The sequence below is a fragment of the Daktulosphaira vitifoliae genome, unplaced genomic scaffold (genome assembly GCF_025091365.1).
Source record: "Daktulosphaira vitifoliae isolate Bord-2020 unplaced genomic scaffold, ASM2509136v1 Scaffold_2, whole genome shotgun sequence".
Taxonomy (NCBI): domain Eukaryota; kingdom Metazoa; phylum Arthropoda; class Insecta; order Hemiptera; family Phylloxeridae; genus Daktulosphaira; species Daktulosphaira vitifoliae.
Genome location: NW_026099573.1, coordinates 41,084,930 through 41,104,595, shown reverse-complemented (window position 1 = coordinate 41,104,595; position 19,666 = coordinate 41,084,930). Strand labels below are relative to the sequence as shown.

Below are 19,666 nucleotides of genomic sequence, written 5' to 3'. Positions count from 1 at the left end.
ATTTTTTTCTATTTAATAATATTTATTTCAAACTTGCAAGTTGAGTTAAAAGTTATGGTAATAAATTCATTTTTTTTTTATTAAAACTTTCACTTTAAAGAACAAAAAGAAGTAGGTTCAAAATGATTACTTTTAACATATTAAAAATCAATAATAATTTGAAAATAATTAATTATAAAAATTATATAATATATAATTAAAATAATTACTAATCTGGATATAATTAAGGAAATAGGAGTTGATGTTGGGTTGGGTTGGTTACATTTTTAACTTTATAATGCTATAACTCATTGAAAAGTGTACGAATCAACACAATTTTTTTATGAGAAATAATATTTTTTAATAATCCCTTTTTCATTCGACATACTTTATCTTAATCAGGGTATTAATAAGAAACTAGCAGATAATGTAGCTTTTGTAATTATCCACCAATTTCTTAGAATTAAACACTATCTACTGATTTGCATCGAAGCGTTTCTTATGATAGTGATTTTAATCACTGTCAGATTAAATCTATACTGGACCCAACTATGCAACATCCCCACTATGCCGCGACCCCACTGTGCTGGGTTTTTATACCTAAGCGGGACAAAGAGCACGGATGGAAAATGACTAGTGATAAAAAGAATAGCACCCAATCCTTACCTCCAGTCATCACTTATTTTTTAATAACTTCTGAAATACTAGTCCAAAAGTTTTTATTGACGAGTCATTATCTTAATTAGATTATTTCTTATTTTATAAGTTAATTAAATATGTATGTTGCCATTTAAAAAAATTAAGCTGACACCCCTTTAATTATAAGAGATGATTGTAAAAAGTCATTATTAACTGATAAATTAAATGAAATCAAAACAATTTTTTTTAAAAATATTAACTTTATTTTGAGTGTATCAAGTGGCTTGTGATAATTGATAAATCAATATTAAAAAATAAAAACAACCTAGTTAATGAATTACTGTAGAAATATGTAGGCCAATATACATTACCCATAAACCTGTTAAGGCAGATCACACTCAGTACCCAACACATATACATTTCATTTATACTCCAATATATTTATATACTAACTTAAGTTTTATGTTAAAGACAACTGTAATGAGTAGTAATATGTTATTTTATTGTTTAGAGCTTCCTCTAGAAATAATTTTGAATTCAAAACTGGTGTCACTACAAGATATTACACGTTTCTTATTTAAGCGATTATTTTGTGTTTTATAACTGTATCTTAGATTTTAAATCTAATTCATTAGATTAATCATTGTGAACAACAAATTATATCTATTTTATAGAAACTGCAGCATATAGTTTCAACGGAACCCAATATATTCAAGCAGTTATGTCAGATAAAATGACCACTCAAGCAGAGGATATGTTCTTTAGGTTTAAAACTAATAGGCCACTTGCTATGTTGATGAAGACATTTGATAGTTCATGGGATAGATTAGAAATCGCAGTGATTGTGGGCAAAATTCGATTAGCATTAAAAATTGGTGACAAAGAAAAGGTAAAAATTATTATACTCATTGTACATGTGTGATGTATGTATGTTAGTTACAAAAAAATTTAAAATTTAAGTTACGTAAGTAGTCACGATTTTCTTTATTTATTGTTATTTTTTATGAAAATTATTCAAATCAAAACATACGTTTCTTAATATTGTAATCAAATTTAACAATTTGTAATAACTAACTGAAAACTAATTAATTTGTAATTATTAAACTACTTAGCTGCTTAACAATAAACAAAAATCTAATGTAATAATTTATAACTACCACTAATTCAAAAACCATTGACAATTTTATACTTTTCTGAATTGCAACTAGTATAATGTAAATTTTTTTTAATCAAAAATGACATTTGTAGGTTGTTCTTTGTGGTACACATTTAGATGACAACAACTGGCATTCAGTATATTACGCCAGAAGAGGTCATGAAATCAGACTAAGAGTTGATAACGAAACTGCTAAAGGTAGATTATCACCTCTATCAAAGGAATAAATTACATAGTAAGATTATATTTTTTTTTCCAGATGATTCTGCTATGGACAACACTATTACACTCAGATGGCAGGGTTTGTTAGTTGGTGGATCACCACCTAAAGATCCAGAAGCATTGACTGATTTGCCAAGTTTTATTGGCAGCATGCAACAGTTCATTATAAATAAAATAAATATTTTAGAAATTTCAAAAATATCCGCCAAAGGCTGTAAGTTTTATTCTTATATATTTTATTATTTAGACAAAAATTATTTAAAAAAATCTTCTTCGTATCATGTATATATAATAATGTAAATTATTCTTAAAGTAATGTATTACAAAAAAAACATGATACTATTATTTATGTATGTAAATTGGTTACATTAGCTATCCAATTAATGTAATAAAAATGTCTAGATATTTAAAGTAAATAACTATTTGATTTTAGTTTCGGGGGATTTGCCTAAAGTACATGCAACTGCATTACAAATTGCTCGTGATAAACCTCCTACGCTGATCAACACTGCAACGTTTTTATCCAAGAACACATTCGTTGGTTTGCCTTCATTAAAAGCTTACTCTAGGCTAGATGTGTACTTTCGTTTTAAAACAAGACATGCTTCTGGTTTATTTTTCTATAATGGAGGTAGTAATAGAGATAAAAGTAATGATTTTGCTTTGGCGGAGATCGTCAACGGTCATGTTTTAGTCAACATTCGGTCAGGAGTTCATGTGATTCGGTTACGAGATACCAACAAAACGGGATATAATGATAACTTGTGGCATTCAATTCATATACTCCAAGTATCTGCCACTTTGTATAGTTTATCGATAGACGAACGAGTGATTGTCACTACCTCTGTATCACGTCCTCATAATATACAATTGAACGGAATGTTATATGTAGGTAAGTTTACAAAAAAAGAATTAAAAATAAATAAGTAATTGTAAGTAATTTATTAACATCGATATAAAAGCTCATTTATGTTAGCAAAGTGTGTGTTTAAAGTATTTCATTCATAATTTAAATTCGTTCAATAGAGACTATCATTGCTTTAGATGCAACACCATCCATATTAATTTTATCAAATTTACATAATAACAAAATTAATTTCTGCAATTTTATAACTGCATTGTATTATACACAAAAATGTATAACATTTTGGCTAACATGTAACAATAAAATAAATAGATATTGTTAAACTCATATCAGCGAAAATGTAAAACATACAGTATGATTTATTAAGTATAATACTTCCATTTTTTCTTCTAGTAATAAATAACTTTTCCATAAAAATTTATCGACTAAAATTTAATTAATTTTTATAAACTATTGTAATTATTATGTTTACTGTAAAAAAAATATTTTCTTATGTTAAATGGAAACCTGTTATTATTTTTTTACTATTAAATGGAGAATGGTTCGAATAAAATTAGTTTATAACTAGTTTTTTATCACTAATTTTTGGGATATTAGTATTTGAAAATTTAGAAAAGGTGAGGAGCGCGGTAGTATTTAGCAACATTCTATTTTTACTATAACACAGATATGAATTCTTTTACGCTGCGCACACCGCTCACCAATAACAAAAATTATAACAACTCAAAAAGTAATTATACAATACTGGTTATCAACCTATCAACATTATATTTAGATCATTCTCCCATTTAAAAAAATAATACATTCCCATTTAACAATTGGAAATTACCTCTAAAATACACCCTTAAGAATAACTGATTATAATTTATAATAAAACTAATCTAATCATGATTCATAAAAATAAATAACATTTTATTCTATAAATTTTTATGGAAAACAGGGAATACGTATACTTTATTTTTTTTGAAAATTTATTTTATTCAAATAACTTTATAAAATTTACATCTATACAAAATATAAGCACAACCGTAAATGGGTTAACAGTAGTGAAAAAAAAAATTACAATATGACTTGAATAGCATGCAGTAGGGGGGCAACCAATGGAACTATCTACTTTGAATTTTGTTTTTTGATTTCATTTTTTTTTTTTTTTTCTGTAAGAGGTCTCTTCACCATTTTCTTTTTAATCTTCTTGGCGGATTGTCGGGGATTTGTTTTGAATAGAGGTGTTGAATATTAGGGTTTGGGTGAGAGGTTAATTTGTTATGAAGTTTTAGGTAAGCAGTTTTGTCAATATTGTTAACATAACTCATTTGAAGATCTGAATAGAGAGTTTTATTAAGGACGTACCAAGGGGAATTGGTGAGTGTTCGTAGGCAAATGGATTGAAAGGATTGGATTTTTTGGATGTTGGATGGAGCGGCACAGCCCCAGATTTGAATACCATAAAACCATAGTGGAAAGAGAAGAGTTTTATAGATGAGTGTTTTTAGCTTTAGATTAAGTTTGAACGTAAGAGAGGGCGAAGTAGATGGAGTCGGGTGTTTAATTGTTTTCTTTTTTCAGTTATATGGTCTTTCCAAGTTAGTCGTTTGTCAAAAATGAGGCCTAAGTATTTTACTTTATTATTTTGGGGGAGTAAAGTGTTGTAGAGTTTGACTGGTAGACAGATGTCTGGTCGAAGAGAAAAGGTGATGTGGTTTGATTTGGTTGTATTTACTTTAATTTTCCATTCGGTAAACCATTTTTCTAAAAGATTGAGGTGGTGTTGGAGTTTGAAATTTGTTATTAAGGGATCAGCGTCTGATGCTAATATGCTTGTATCGTCAGCAAAAGTATTTAAGATTGTGAAGTTAGATGTAGGTATATCAGCTGTGTATATTAAGTATAAAAGGGGGGATAGGTCACTGCCTTGGGGAACTCCGGCGTTTATAGTGAAATGGTTAGAAAGTGTGTTGTTTATATTTACTTGGAAAGAACGTTGGTCTAGGTAAGATTTTAATATTAAGTAGTATGGTGTTGGGAAGTTTGATTTTAGCTTGTGGAGTAACCCTTCGTGCCATACCTTATCGAAAGCTTGGGCTATGTCTAAAAAGACACCTGAACAGTATTTTTTTTGTTCAAGAGATGAGGAGATAGCATCGGTGATACGATGGAGTGGGTGTATTGTAGAGTGATTTGCACGGAATCCGAATTGAGAGTAGGGGATGATGTTTTTTATTTCTGAAATATTTTGAAGACGTTTTAATAGTAGTTTTTCAAATAGTTTTCCCAAGGTAAGGAGGAGGCTAATTGGACGATAAAAAGAAGTTAAATTTTTAGGTTTACCTGGTTTCGGCACTACTATGATTGTTGATAGTTTCCAAATTGGGGGGAAATGAGAAAGTCTGAGCATGGCATTGAAGATATGGACTATGTTTAGGATAGATTTGCTGGTTAGTTGTTTTAAGATGTTATTTGTTATAAGGTCGTAACCTGGAGCTTTACCGTTCTTTAGTTTGCCAATTGCATATTTGACTTCATTTGGAGAAAAGTGTTTGGGGGGCAGTGTCATTGGTAGGGGGCTATCTAGTGATTTGTTGATTTTGTTTATATGGTTGGCAGAGGGGTTTATGTTGTTGGGTTTAAATACTTCATATAGGTATTCAGCAAATGAATTAGATTTGTCTATGTCAGATACTGCTAATTGGTTGATGTTTAGTTTTATTGGCGGTATTAGTTCTCTATGTTTTAATATACTTTTTGTTTTACGCCAGAGAGAGCAGTTAGATGTTTGGAGTTTGATGATATTATTTTCGTAGCGTTCTGTGTTGATTTTGTAGAATTCTTTTTTTAGTTTGTTTGAAATAATGTTGAGTGCATTTTTGTCGGCAGGGTGACGAGTTGATTGCCATCTCGCTCTGGCTCTCCTTTTTTTTGCTAGCATTTCTTTTAGAACTATTGGGATGTTGTTGGATTTGTTAGGATATTTAGAGGGGGATGAAGAAACAGTTACTGAGTTTTGAATATTGGAAGTTAATTGGATTACAGCATTGTCAATGTCATGTTTGGTTTTTAGAGGAATATTAAGGCTAGTTTTGCTGTCTAGGACGAATTTAAATTTTTTCCAGGACATTGGACCATTTATGAGACTTGGTTTGTTGTTGAGAAGGGGGATTGAGTTTAAAAAAAGTAATACAGCTGTGTGGTCAGAACAAAGTTCGTTTATATTTGAAATAGAATAGTGAATGGTTGGAGAAAATTTAGTTATAAAAAAATCAAGTATGTCAGGGTTTCTGTTTTGGTGGGTTGGCCAGTAAGTTGGGTACGCTGGTGATACAATGCGAAGGTTAGAGTTGCTTATGGTTTTATAAAGTACACGACCACGGGAGTCAGTAGTGTTATTTCCCCAACATGGGTGTTTAGAGTTAAAATCGCCTCCTATGATGCAGTTATTGTCAATAGATGAAAAAAATTAGTTTAGGATGTTTTCGTTAAACGGATTTGCAGGAAGAAAATATGCAGCTACAATGGTAGTGTTTATATTGTTAATTTTTAGTTGGATGTTTGAGCTCTGAATAGATTGGTTAGAAGTAGGAGGACTAATATTGAATTTGATTTTATTACGGATAAAAATTGCTGAACCACCATGAGCAGTTCCATCAGGATGGTCAGTGCGAATGGTGGAGTAGTTCGGGAAAAATATAGTTTTGTTTGGAGTAAGGTGGGTTTCGGTGATAAGTGCAATGTCGATGTTTCTGGAGTTTAGACATAGGGATAAATCGTGATAATGGTTTTGAACTCCATTAGCATTCCAAAGAAGGATTGAGAGAGGTAATTTGTTTGGTTGGATAGAATTCATTTATTTAGTAGGGAGTCGATGACTTTGGTGAGTAGGGAGATAAGAGGGTTTATTAAGGATTTGAATTCATTTAAGAAATGGGAAAGATGGGTTGAGATAGAATCATTATTTTTATTTGAGAGAGGTTCATTGTTAATATGATTTGAATTGGGGTTTGAGTAAGTGTTATGTTTAAACTTATTGTGGGGCTGTGAGGTAGCCCATTGGGTTTTTAAAGGGGGAAAATTTTTCTCTTGATTGAAGCTGGTATTGATTTCAGGTATTGATGAATTTAATTGTTGTAGTATGGTGAAGGTGTCGAATAACTACTCTGAAAGCTTTGTCGTCGCTAAGTTGAAAAGTGTGGTAGTTTATATTATTTATTTCTAATAGTTTTATAACTTGTCTATACGCATTGATAGTGTATGTCAATAATTTGTTACTGTTAGATGTACTTTTTGTTGTAAATCCTTCAGGTTCAGTGAGAGGTTTTATTTTTTTACAAAAATCAAAGAAGTCAATTGTGCTTTTTATGTAAATGGGTGGAATTTTGTTTACTTCTTTTGGGTTATCTTGTGTTTTCATTTCGATATCATTTTCCTCTGGGTGGTCATTTATGGTAAGAGCTGAGTAACGGTTTGGACTTGAGAAGGAATTTGTTTTTTGTATTTTTGATTTTGGGGAATGACATGGTGAGCTAATAGGAACAGTTTTCCATACAGAGTCGTCGTTAGATGAGTTTTTAATAATCTTGATCGGTGTTATCGTTTTGTTGGAGTTATTAATGTTAGAAGAATTAATCGATTGTGAACGTGAAAGTAATGGCCGAACTCATGGTTCAGTGGTCGGACGGGTTTTTGTTGTTTGTTTGATGTAGTTTATAACGGTGGGTAGGTAATGTAGATAAAAATAATCATATTACCTGAATTTTTTCAATCGACACAGTTGGCGATAAGCTTAATGATATAGATAAGGCTGGTCGCTGTTGCACTGTACGACTACTCACTACGAGTACACACGTAAAAGTGATACGTATACTTAATAAATCATTCTGTATAATGTTGCTAATTATGCTATAATAATAATTTTTCATCAAATTCACTTTTTTCTGAATCAAATTATAACAAAATAATAAAATTAGAGCTTTGACTAAAAAAAAAAGATTTTTTCCATAAATATCAACGAATAGTTGATGTAAAACTTAGTATTTGTGTATTAATTACTACCTAATAAATGTTATACACGTATAACCTAAGAATATACATGGTGTATTCGTAGATTATTGTAAAAATTAAATTAGTGTTTTAATATCAATTAATATAATTAACAACAGGTGGATTACCTAAGGATCTACATAAGCACCAAAGTAAACACATTCATTCTAGACACGGATTTGAAGGTTGTATGTCTGATCTGGAATATAACGGTGAATCGCAAGACATGGTTGAGAACGCATCAATTCCTAGTACATTGATAACAGTTGGTTGTGGTGGTTAGTACATATTATTAATTTATATTTTTACTTAACTGTAGCACTTGTTACATAATTTAACATATGTTGCCTATTCTAAATTATACAAGGAGAAAATTTTTAACTTATAGAAGGTAACTGATTTATTATTTACCAATTGATATTTTCTGAAATGCTAATGTAACATTTCTTTTTACAATTTATCTGTATTTTGCTATCAGAAAAAACTCTTTTTTCACATTTAATTTTGTTGAAACTTTACAATTACTTTTTGGAAAGTAATATTGTTGGCAAATTATACTAATTTTAGCTTCAATGTGTAGCTGAGTAGCTTATCTGTAATAACCCAACCTATAATTAAAGTTTATATCATTTCTAGCTTTTAACGACTCAGACTGTGTATTAACCTTTTATCAGCATTTGCTTACAAATTAAACTTTAACACTGATTCCTTTTGCTATTTAAATGAGGAAGAAGTCGTTGATGACATCCCCCATTATTTATTGAATTGCTCTTCCATGGCGTATAGTAAGTGCCTGCTTATAAAATGTTTAGAATTCAATGACATTTCCAATATTGTCCACTCTGTTGTAATAAATTCTCCGTCTATTATCATGATTATTGCCAATATTTCTTTTATATTGAGGGCGGGTTGCACTATTTAACTACCTTTTTATATATTATAATTTTACATATCAATTATTTCTGTTATTTTTAACCCATTTATCAACTATTGTTAAATTATCGAGCTATAATATTTATATAAGCTATAAAAAAAGAAAAATGATAGTCAAAACTGAATTTATAGAAATTAACTGTTTTATAACAATTGCATTTTTTTGGATTCATTTCCCTTTATCAGGTAGGAGAAAATTTATTTCGAAATTATGTATATCTTTTATCGTATTTTTGAGTAAAATTAATCCAATAGAGCTAAGTAATTGCGTGAACAGATAAAAAACAGAGTAAAACCAACACCTTCTCAGCTATGTATTGAATCTTAATTTAATAACAATGATTGTAATATAAAAAATGTATTGTTAACTTATTCTTTTTTGTAGGATTAGGTCGTATGTGTGCTAGAGATATGTGCGACAATCATGGAACTTGTGTAGAACAATGGAATTCATACTCTTGTGACTGTGATATGACAGCATTCGTTGGTCCCACATGCTCTGAACGTAAGTAAATCTATGTGCAACAATATGTATATTTTTTGAAATGTATTAAATATTTTTGTAACTATATTAATTATTATTATAATAAAATGTATATATTGACCGTAGCTTCCATTTCCTATGAGTTTGGACCAGATGGAGGTATGATAAGTTACTCGTTTCCCGAAGGAAGACAACCAGATGTACAAAATGATCAGCTTGCTGTAGGTTTGATCACTTCTCAATCGAGTGGCGTACTGTTACGAGTCGACAGTGGCACATCCACCGATTATTTACAGCTTGAAATAGTAATTACGTTAAAAAAATTACATAAATTTATATGAAATAATTTAATTAAAACTTAAATAATATTACTTTTAATTTTGCTAAGGTCAATGGAAACGTTATCGTAATATACAATATAGGTACAAACGATCATCCGATTGGGGAAGCCAATGTGAAGGTTGATGACAATACGTTTCATTTGGTAAGGTTCACGCGAAATGGGCCAAACTCTACATTACAAGTAGATGAAAATAGTGTGCAAACTCACTATCCTTCCGGGCATCAACTAAATGTATTTAACGGTCAGTCAATCATTCAAGTTGGAGGCCAATGGAATAGAACCGGTAAACGAATTGAAAATGGATTTCGAGGAGTTATGATGGGATTAGTATTTAACGGATTGAGAGTATTAGACATAGCCACTAATGGTGACACAAGAATTACAAGCAGAGGGGATGTACAAATGCTATCATCTATAGCTGATCGACTCAATGAGCATTCTCTTTTGGATACAATGCAGCAGGTAAGATAGAATTTCATAATGAAAATGTTTTTGTTAAAATTTAAAATAATAATCTTGAATAAACTAAATAATATTGTATAATAATAGACACCAGCTTCAGGAGTAATGGATGACCTTGTATACTCTGGTGCAGGTTCAGGTTGTAATCATGACGATGAAGATCAGTGTATAGCGACATTTGACTCAGGTGGTACTGGTAAGATACATTTAAATTTATTTTTAATTAACTTTTGTATACTATACACATGAAAGCAAAATTTATTGTCTTAATGTATTTTTAAATTTTAGACGACTTGATTACACCTGTCTATGTGCCAGCTACTGCAGTACCACCACCTCCATTGAGTATAGATTTACCGGCACCCCCCGAATCTGGACCACAAGGTGGCTGTAATGATGATGATGAAGAAACGGGATGTAACACTTCGGGTTCCGGGTTTGGTCCAACTCCAGAAGCACCACCAGTGACAGTTTTTACAGCAATTAAAAGTAACTTCTTTTTATATTATTATAAGCATAAGTAAATTTACTTACTTTAATTATTTCAATATAATATTTAATTATAATATATGTAAAGTGTCGTGTCTCGGTACTTAGGTACCGAGAGTTGTCTAATCATTTTTAACGAAAGTAATAGCGTTTATAAAACATTAAACATAATAGATAAATAAAATGTTGCTTTTTTTATGAAATCATTGACTAAATCGGGAACATTTTTAGGTACTCATCATTCATCCATTGTTACTTCAATTGAACCAGTTAATCGAACATTATCATTGGGAGTTGTCCCTACTAACCGGCGACCAGATGAAAGTTCTCAGCCAACTCCTCCAGTATTTTACAGTTCTTCACTATCGCCATCGACATCAGGAATCAAATCAACAACAGCATGGCCATCGTTTCCACCTCTCATAACAACAAGTTTCATTCCTGCCATGTCAACGGATAATGGCCGATTATCGTCCGGGATCAGTAGCACACCTTCGCAATTTAACAATACAGTGCCAGATGAATCTAACTTTGATTACAAGTGGCATTCATCGTCTATGCCTCCGGATTTTGGCGATAGATTTGCTGCGCATCCACAACCAACAGAACCTACCAAAAGAGACGTGCCAATCAACACAGAAGCTGCTGAGAGCACGGCATACGTAGTACTAGTTACTACTGGAACGCTCATAGTTATTGTATTAATTATATTAGTAGTGCTAAAAGTTAAATATCGTACAGATACAAATAGATACAAGATTGAAATACCCAAAGCATATCCAACAATAGTAGAATCAGATCGACATCACTTACAGCATGGGGACAGTCACCTCCGTAACAGCCATCATAATAGTCATCTTCATCACAATTCCAATCCTTTGCTATCACCAGGAAATTACTTTTCTTCATCTAGCATACAACCATCTCCAAGTGCATCATCTGCAACATACGTGCACAACGATTTTCGAACTAACAAGCCAGGTGCGAAAAAAAGACAGGATGTAAAGGAATGGTATGTTTAAATAACCGTAGTACGTTTGATGTGCAAGATCGTCTTTTATTTTCTAAACAAAAAGTGATCTTACTTAGATTCCTATACTTCCTAAATATTCCTGAATACTGAAAATTTGTTCCTGCCAAGCTAGTGACCACAACGAATACATCTTTGGTGGTCATATAATACAAATAATGTCTATAATCTGTAAAGATGATATGTATATTATGAATACTATTGTATAAAACATTTCTTACTGTTAAAATTTTCATTGTTCACTGTTAGGCATCTTTTTCGATGCATAATATTTAGGTAAATTTATAAATTCGTATCTTAATTGTTGACGTTTATTAATGTTATATAATAAATAATCATGTTTTACTGTACCGGACAATAATCAATATCGTTATTGTTGATAATTTGACATTTTTTGTTTGTATTTTATTATTATGATTTAATAAAGAATTAAGATACTTTTGTTTATAATATATTTTAAAGGCCTATCTGACGTTTTGATCAGGTTTAGGCCATATTAATTGTATATTTTTAATGACAAAAATATGTTCTTGTAGCTTAATGTACAGTAGTTAATAATATTTTTGTAGTAGCAAATTATTAATTAAAAGTACTAGAAGCCGAATGATACTTATATTTTTCAGCTAAGATTGAGTGTATGTTGTGTGATAACGTTACATGGGTATCAATCGATATAAATTATATTAGTGAAAATATATTCTACAGTTGTTTTATGATCATCGTATTGTTGAATATTTGAATTTTTTTACAAAAAATATTTTATGTTATCATTGTCACTAATTTCTCGCTACAGATCAAATTATTGTTAGAATAATGATAATTGTTTATTTGTTTTTTTTAGGAAAAAAATTTTAAAAAAGTTTTAGGATAATAATTATAATTCATAAAATTACTATTATTAGTATTACTATTTGTAGATTAAATGTGATTTTTAAGCTAAGTTATTGTTTTATTATAATTTTATACACAGTGTTATTTATTAAAAATATTAACCTCATTTTTTTCTTAAAAATTAAATTAAAGATTAAAATTTGATTATTTTTTATGAATCATAGTAATTATCAAGTTTATTGTAGCAAAAAAAAATTTTATGAATAACTTTTGAAAATTAAATAGAACTTAATACTATTTTGCTATTAATTGAACAATGATTTGGATAAAATGTTGACTGGTTGGATAACCAGTTTTGTAATGTTACTATTAGAATTTGTTGTATCAAAAAATATAGAAGATATGTAAGTCGGGGCAACATTTAGGGACGTTCATAACGTACAGATAATATTTCTACTACGTTGCACACTTCTCTCGCCTATACCTCAAAAAATAATTTTTCACAACTAGATATCGATCCATCAACATTTTATTGAGACCATTTTCCATTTAATAGTAAAAAATATATAATATTCTATAAAGTTGTCAACATTTTCTTCTAAAATTACCCTTAGAAATACTTATTTCCTACAATAAAACTGTTTTAATCACAATTCATATATAGAAATAAAATTTTGTTCAATACATTTTTATGAAAAAATGAGGGTATTATTAGTAATACCAGATTCGAGGGAATTTACTATGGAATAGGGAAATTTTTCAATAAAATTTAGTTTAAAGATCGAATGGAATATTTTAGATATGTTAGTGCGATTTTGTATATTTTTGACCTGATAATATTAATCCATGGTGGTTTGTATGTAGATTAACATCATGAAACCTTGACTACCATGGAAATTTTTAATTTCCTTGTCGAGCCAAACAAAGTGACACTTGAAGAAATAATTTGTATAACCCTTTTTAGTATGAACAGGTAATGCTATTAATCAATTATATATAGTATGAAAATAATTAAGTAATAATTAAGTATTGTAATTTTTATAGTGAAATTATAGAAAATTATAAAGTAGTTATTACTTTTATGAAATACTTATAAAAAAATTAAGACTTAATGCAAAACTTAAAAAAAAAAATTGCTTGTTATTTATAAATTTATTTCCTGGTCTAAAAGGAATTTTCATCCGAGACCAAAATTTACTTTTCTAAACACATTTTTGCACATATTTCAAATCTGCATTTAGAGTTTCACATATGACCTAAATTATAACGAAATCCTTCTAATTAATATAACAAATATTTATGTTTTATTTTTAGATTACGTATGAATAATCAATAAATATATTTAATTAAAAATAAGTTGACAAAGTTCAATACGCATTTTTTAGATTTGAACCCTAACTGTATAAAGGGAAATAGTCCGTTTTAAAAAAAAAGTATATCGCATAAAAGAAGTATATAAATAGTACTTAACTTAAAAAAATTGTAATGATCCGTAAATTTTTCAAAAAGTTATAGCATAATATTTAAAAATATAAAAAAGAATTTTCTTACAAAAATCGTATTTTTTCATGAACTTTGAAGTCCGTTTTCACCATAAAACAAAATAAAGTACAAAAATTTGTTTTTCATAATAAAGTATATTACATAAGCTTTAATTTAAGATATATATAAAAGTATCAATATTTCAAGAACACTTTTAAATGTTAAGATGATAATGTTAATTTTTTGTGAAAAAGTTGTTATTTTGAATCTCTCCTGTGAGTACGTAAAGGGTCAAATTTATTAAAAAAAATATACCAAATGATAGGTAAAGACATCTAGCATCTATAAAAAAAAATTATATTGATATGTTCATTTATAAAAAAGTNTAGCATCTATAAAAAAAAATTATATTGATATGTTCATTTATAAAAAAGTTATGACAGTTTTTAGTAAAAAAAATTTCGAAAATTTCGAAAATTAGCGATTTTTAAATTTGTAATTTTTTTTAAGGTTTCCCCCATTTACGGGGAACGAGGGAAATTTTTTCAATTTTTGAGGGTAATGTATTCGACTAGATACGATTTGTGATTTTTTGACGTATCATTGAAAGAAATCGGTTCAGTGAGAACTGAGAAAAAGTGGTAACAGACACAAAATTTTTAGGTATATTTATGTATGCATTTTATGTTATCATATTTATTTATACAATAAGTTGTTATTATAATATTTATTTTTTATATCGTATAACATTAAATTTATACTTAAATTTCATGGGCCTCTCACATAAAATTTGAGGTCAAATACAGCGTACCTCTTTGAAGAACTATACTTTTAATAGTTAACGCAAATTATATTTTAAATATCAAGTGAATNGGTATCTCATAAACATTTCGAAGATCGATTTTTTTTGAGCCACCCTAATATATATATTATATACTTATAAAAGTATTTATTTATTAAATGCAGAATGCATTTAAAGATGCATTCTTTTAATTCATTCGTAAAATACGATTAAAGATGCTTTTTAAAATTCATTTATAAAATGCGTTTCCAAATTATTTTAAGGCAACTTACAGCTCATGAATGATACATATAACTTGATTACTATCTCATTAAGTACAGCAAAACATTTTTTTGAGATAATTGAGTAATAAAAACAAAAATCACATCATTTAATATAATTCCCATGATAAATGCAACAATAAAATACCTTGTATTAAAACAAACATTAAAAACAAAAAATTGAGTTATAAATTCTACATAGCTATTTTATTGTTTCGGGTTTTTTTTTAAATTAAATTTATTATTAAGGATTAATAATTGATCCTTAACTTAAGAATTATTCTCAAGTTATAGTAATTTTTTTGTTAATAACATAAGTATATATTTTAATTACTTAATAAAATATAAACCGATATAGCTTGTAAATTTAATACACAAGAAGAAAATAAATATCATAAAATATGGTAGTAATTAATGAATGATGATCGGAGGAAATACACAACCACTAAAGGAAAGCTAATTTCCGAATGACTCGATCAAACATTATTAAGATAAGAGTTACGTTATGGTTAAAATTTTAACTAATAATTGTTTGGTCTATTTTAGACCCAATTATTAAATAATCAAATTTATGAGCTTCTTACATAGTTATTGGTGTCAACATGAGTTGAAGTCTGTATAAACCTCATTCATATGTACATTGTATATATAATCATTTATTTATAGGGGATTTTTACCACGTGCAGAAGAAAGTAATATTTATGTTTTAAATATTACGTTGTCTAAAAAAAAAGTACAAAATATTAAAATATTATATTCACTGTTATAAATTAATTTCCATTTTTCAATTAATATGTTAAATAAATTTAAACATAATATTATATTATGATTACTCAGTAATATTAATTGAAACTCGTAATATGTGTAACAATTATTTTGTTGGTACTGAATTTTATATAATAAGACGAAAAGCCGGTTATTGTAGCATCCTTGCACCTCGTAATAAACAATCTTTTGAAAATTTACCTTAAGTTTTTTGTGAAAATTATTCATGTAATTATATGTTAACAACTTTTCCAAACAGTGGCGTATTTAGGGGTAGACCGTGACCTAGGGTGACATTTTTTCGAATTAAGAACTAAAATCTTATTAAATTTATTATTTATTTATATATAACATAATTTAATAAATAATATTAATTAATCTTAAAATGAATAAATAAAATAAAATTATACAAAATATATGTACCACTTTATTTTCGAAAATGTAAGTATTGCTGTTTTAAAGTGTATTAATAATTTTTAATTTAACTATATGCAATTGTAAATACATTTTTTTTAGAATTTGTGTAATTAAATTATTTGTATAGTTTTGGCGAATTACTTAAAATAAATTCACATCAAATAAATTAAATTAGCAAATTATAAATGTATGTGTTAGTAATAAATTATTGTTATTAAAAAAATAATATATTAATTAAAAATAAATATTTTAATATTAAAAATCAAGTTGTATAAATTTAACTTTCGAAATATTTATTTATGTTATTACAATAAATTGCAAACAATCATGGAACATAAATGTTCATCGAACAATACCTAGAAGGCCGTGTACCTAATTGAACAATATAATCCGTTTGACGAACGTGTCCGTTCAATGATCGTGACCGTTCGAGGAACGGACGATTCAAAAATAGGCCCCCTGGGGTTTACTCGTAACAAAAAAAGAATGGTTGAAATTAGTTCACATTTACACAAAAAATTTAGCTCATTTTTTTTTTTAGGGAAAAATTTTATTTGTTTAATGTATCGAGTAAAATATACGTAAGTCATGTATATGTAAGGTATTAATTTCTTACTAAGGTTTTGATGTACCAGTTTATTTAATGCAGAGTAATAATTTAATTTCATTCAATACTTTTATTAAAAATTTGGGTATCCTATTATTAATAGTTTAAATGTATCAGTATTATTTTTAATACTACGAGTTTAAATCAAAAAGATAAGCATTTTGTAAAAATCACTTTATAATCATTAGGTATAATGAACGTTTGTTTTCTAATGATAGTACTTAGTGTTTTCAGTTAAGGCGGCAATTACCGTACATTCCCGTGATATTAAGTGCATATTTTTGTGTCATTATCTGTTGATTCAATAATAATGAAATGTGAGAGTAAATTAAAATTAACGCATAGTGATTTTTTCCTATTAACCTTGATTTTTCAATATTACACCAATGTAGACATGTTGTTGATGATTATTTGAATTTTATCAATAACTATCCGTTGATCTTTATAAGTTGTAAATTTAGTTATTATAATATTTTTTCTTTAATAAACTGTTCTTTTGTTAAAGTTTAGTGATTTTTGACAATTTTTACTGATAATTATGACTAAAAATTAAAAATTTTAAAGTATATACTTAATCGCAAATTATAATTTGCAATTAAGAAATGACGATAGAAGTCGTTATTTGTTCATGCTGTCATATAAACAGGTTTTTATTGACAATTGTTGTTAAATTTATTTCAATACACCATTAATAAAATGTTATTTCTATTGTTAAACATTCCAAAATCGATAAAGAATCGAAATTAAAATAATGACTATTTAAATTTTTGTTATAGGACAAAAATAAATTATCATTTATTTAAATTAAAATCTGATTTTAAGTTAATATAAAACTTATTTACTAATCAATTATATAGTTCAATAATTTTAATTATTACTATTAAGTATGACTATACATTGTATTTTTACCTTGTAGATATGCTTACTACAAAGTAATTGTATATATATTTAATGTCATATGTTATACATTTCTTTTTAAAGAAATTCAACATTTTCATAGTTATTTTTTCGATATCATCAAAACAACACACTGGGTACAGTAATATTATTTAAGATAACAGTTTAAAATTTATTTTCACTCATGTTAGTATACTACATGGTCAGATTGTGGTTGAAATTGAAGAAATTTTTGCTGATTGTTTTGTGGAATAGTTAGATATATACCGCGGCGGGCTTGCTATCGTTCATAGTGAAATGTTCTGAACTGCTTTGAATAATTTCCACGAAGACGATGCTAAGAACGGTGTCAAATGTTTAACATAAATCATCATCATTACCACAGCCTCTATATCAACTATTTAGGGTCGGCTGTGCCTTGACGATTTGACGAAACATTACACTGGCTAACGATCTGGGCAACCTCATTATGTCTGGGGGAACAAGAATGGGGCAAAGCGTGTAACACTGTTAAAGTCTCCGTATGAATGACCATACGGAAAATGAACGTAAACGCTAAGGCGACAAATTGATCCACTGGGCCATATCACGCTCCTAAAAGGTACAAATTTCACAAAAAAAAAAAAAAATACAAAATATATATTTTGCAGATTTATTCAGTTGTAAATTTTACATAATTAAAAAAATATTCAAGGTGAAGTAAGATTAGTAACGACACCCATACGATTTTTGGTTAAATATAAATAAATACATTTTTCATTTTTAGAATCAAATGTAGTATACGAGTTCCGAAGTAAAATCCAAACATTAAATGAATAATCATATACATAAATACATGTCTTTAAGTAATAAGCAGCAGCGAGAATTTCTAAAGTGTACCACTTACTTTTCACAACTTCTAAAAGAAAAAAAAGAAAAAATTAAAATTACTATTAAAAAATCATCAAGTATAAATAATATTATTATAAATATAACTACACTAAATACCTTTATTTTCATAAAATTTTTTTCTTAATCTTCTACAAAACGGACATTTATAAATCTTTTTAATTATTAGTTTATCGGCACAAATATCACATACTCGATGGCTACATTTGTCAAAATAATAAGTAGGATTTCTGTTTTCATAGCAAAGTGGACATTCTTCGGCTATTAAAATATTAAATAAGGAGTTAGAAGTGTTATTAAATTTCATAAGTTAATAATTTTTAATAATTTTAAAATTTAGTTACTTTGATTATGGACATAAATTTATGAATATAAAAACGGTAGCACAGTAGGGTCGAGACACAGTGTGGACGAGGCATAGATGGGACAAGTATAGATGATATTTGACAGTGATTAAAATCACTATCATAAGAAACGCTTCGATGCAAATCTGTAGATAGTGTTTCATTTAGAGAAATTGGTGGATTATTCCAAAAGCAACATAAACTCTTATTTTTAGCTTCGATGCGAAGCTGAGAAGGTATTGGTTTTACTATGATGTGTTTATTTTATTTATTTATTTTTTTTTTTTTTATGTCTGTTACCACTTTTTCTCAGCTCTCACCGAACGGATTTCCTTCAACGATACGTCAAAAGATCACAAATCGTATCTAGTCGAAGACATTACCCTTAAAAATTGAAAAAATTTCCCTCGTTCCCCGTAAATGGGGGAAACCTCCAAAAAAATTACAAATTTAAAAATGGCTAATTTTCAAAATTTTTTCAATTTTTTTTACTAAAAACTGCCGTAACTTTTTCAAAAATGAACATATCACTATAATTTTTTTTTTTTATAGATGCTTGATGTCTTTACCTATCATTTAATATATATTTTTTGTAAATTGAACCTTTTTTCTGCCCACAGGGGGGGATTTAAAATGACAACTTTTCCACAAAAAATTAACTTTTTCAACTTAACTTTTGAAAATGTTCCGGAAGGTCTGACACTTTTATATATATCTTAAATTAAAGCTAATGTAAT

General features: G+C 28.2%; 2 protein-coding genes across 4 annotated transcripts in view; one reads left to right on the top strand and one right to left on the bottom strand.

Moving 5' to 3' along the window:
* The window catches only part of LOC126899347 (neurexin-1), a 154,397-nt gene extending 142,042 nt beyond the window's left edge, over positions 1-12,355 (top strand). The window contains exons 14-24 of the mRNA XM_050674151.1: positions 1,293-1,507; positions 1,867-1,972; positions 2,034-2,210; positions 2,430-2,888; positions 8,015-8,173; positions 9,214-9,333; positions 9,439-9,617; positions 9,701-10,117; positions 10,205-10,313; positions 10,406-10,606; positions 10,838-12,355. Coding sequence (XP_050530108.1) covers positions 1,293-1,507; positions 1,867-1,972; positions 2,034-2,210; positions 2,430-2,888; positions 8,015-8,173; positions 9,214-9,333; positions 9,439-9,617; positions 9,701-10,117; positions 10,205-10,313; positions 10,406-10,606; positions 10,838-11,628 — 2,933 coding nt within the window. The 3' untranslated portion in view covers positions 11,629-12,355. The remainder of the gene's footprint in view (positions 1-1,292; positions 1,508-1,866; positions 1,973-2,033; positions 2,211-2,429; positions 2,889-8,014; positions 8,174-9,213; positions 9,334-9,438; positions 9,618-9,700; positions 10,118-10,204; positions 10,314-10,405; positions 10,607-10,837) is intronic.
* A 5,986-nt stretch (positions 12,356-18,341) lies between these two features.
* The window catches only part of LOC126899276 (uncharacterized), a 14,590-nt gene continuing 13,265 nt past the window's right edge, over positions 18,342-19,666 (bottom strand). The window contains exons 6-7 of one of the 3 annotated variants that reach the window (XM_050673995.1): positions 18,685-18,846; positions 18,342-18,595 (exon numbers count right to left, since the gene is read on the bottom strand). In XM_050673995.1, coding sequence (XP_050529952.1) covers positions 18,387-18,595; positions 18,685-18,846 — 371 coding nt within the window. In that variant the 3' untranslated portion in view covers positions 18,342-18,386. The remainder of the gene's footprint in view (positions 18,596-18,684; positions 18,847-19,666) is intronic. The other 2 variants (XM_050673997.1, XM_050673996.1) reach the window with 2 other exon arrangements.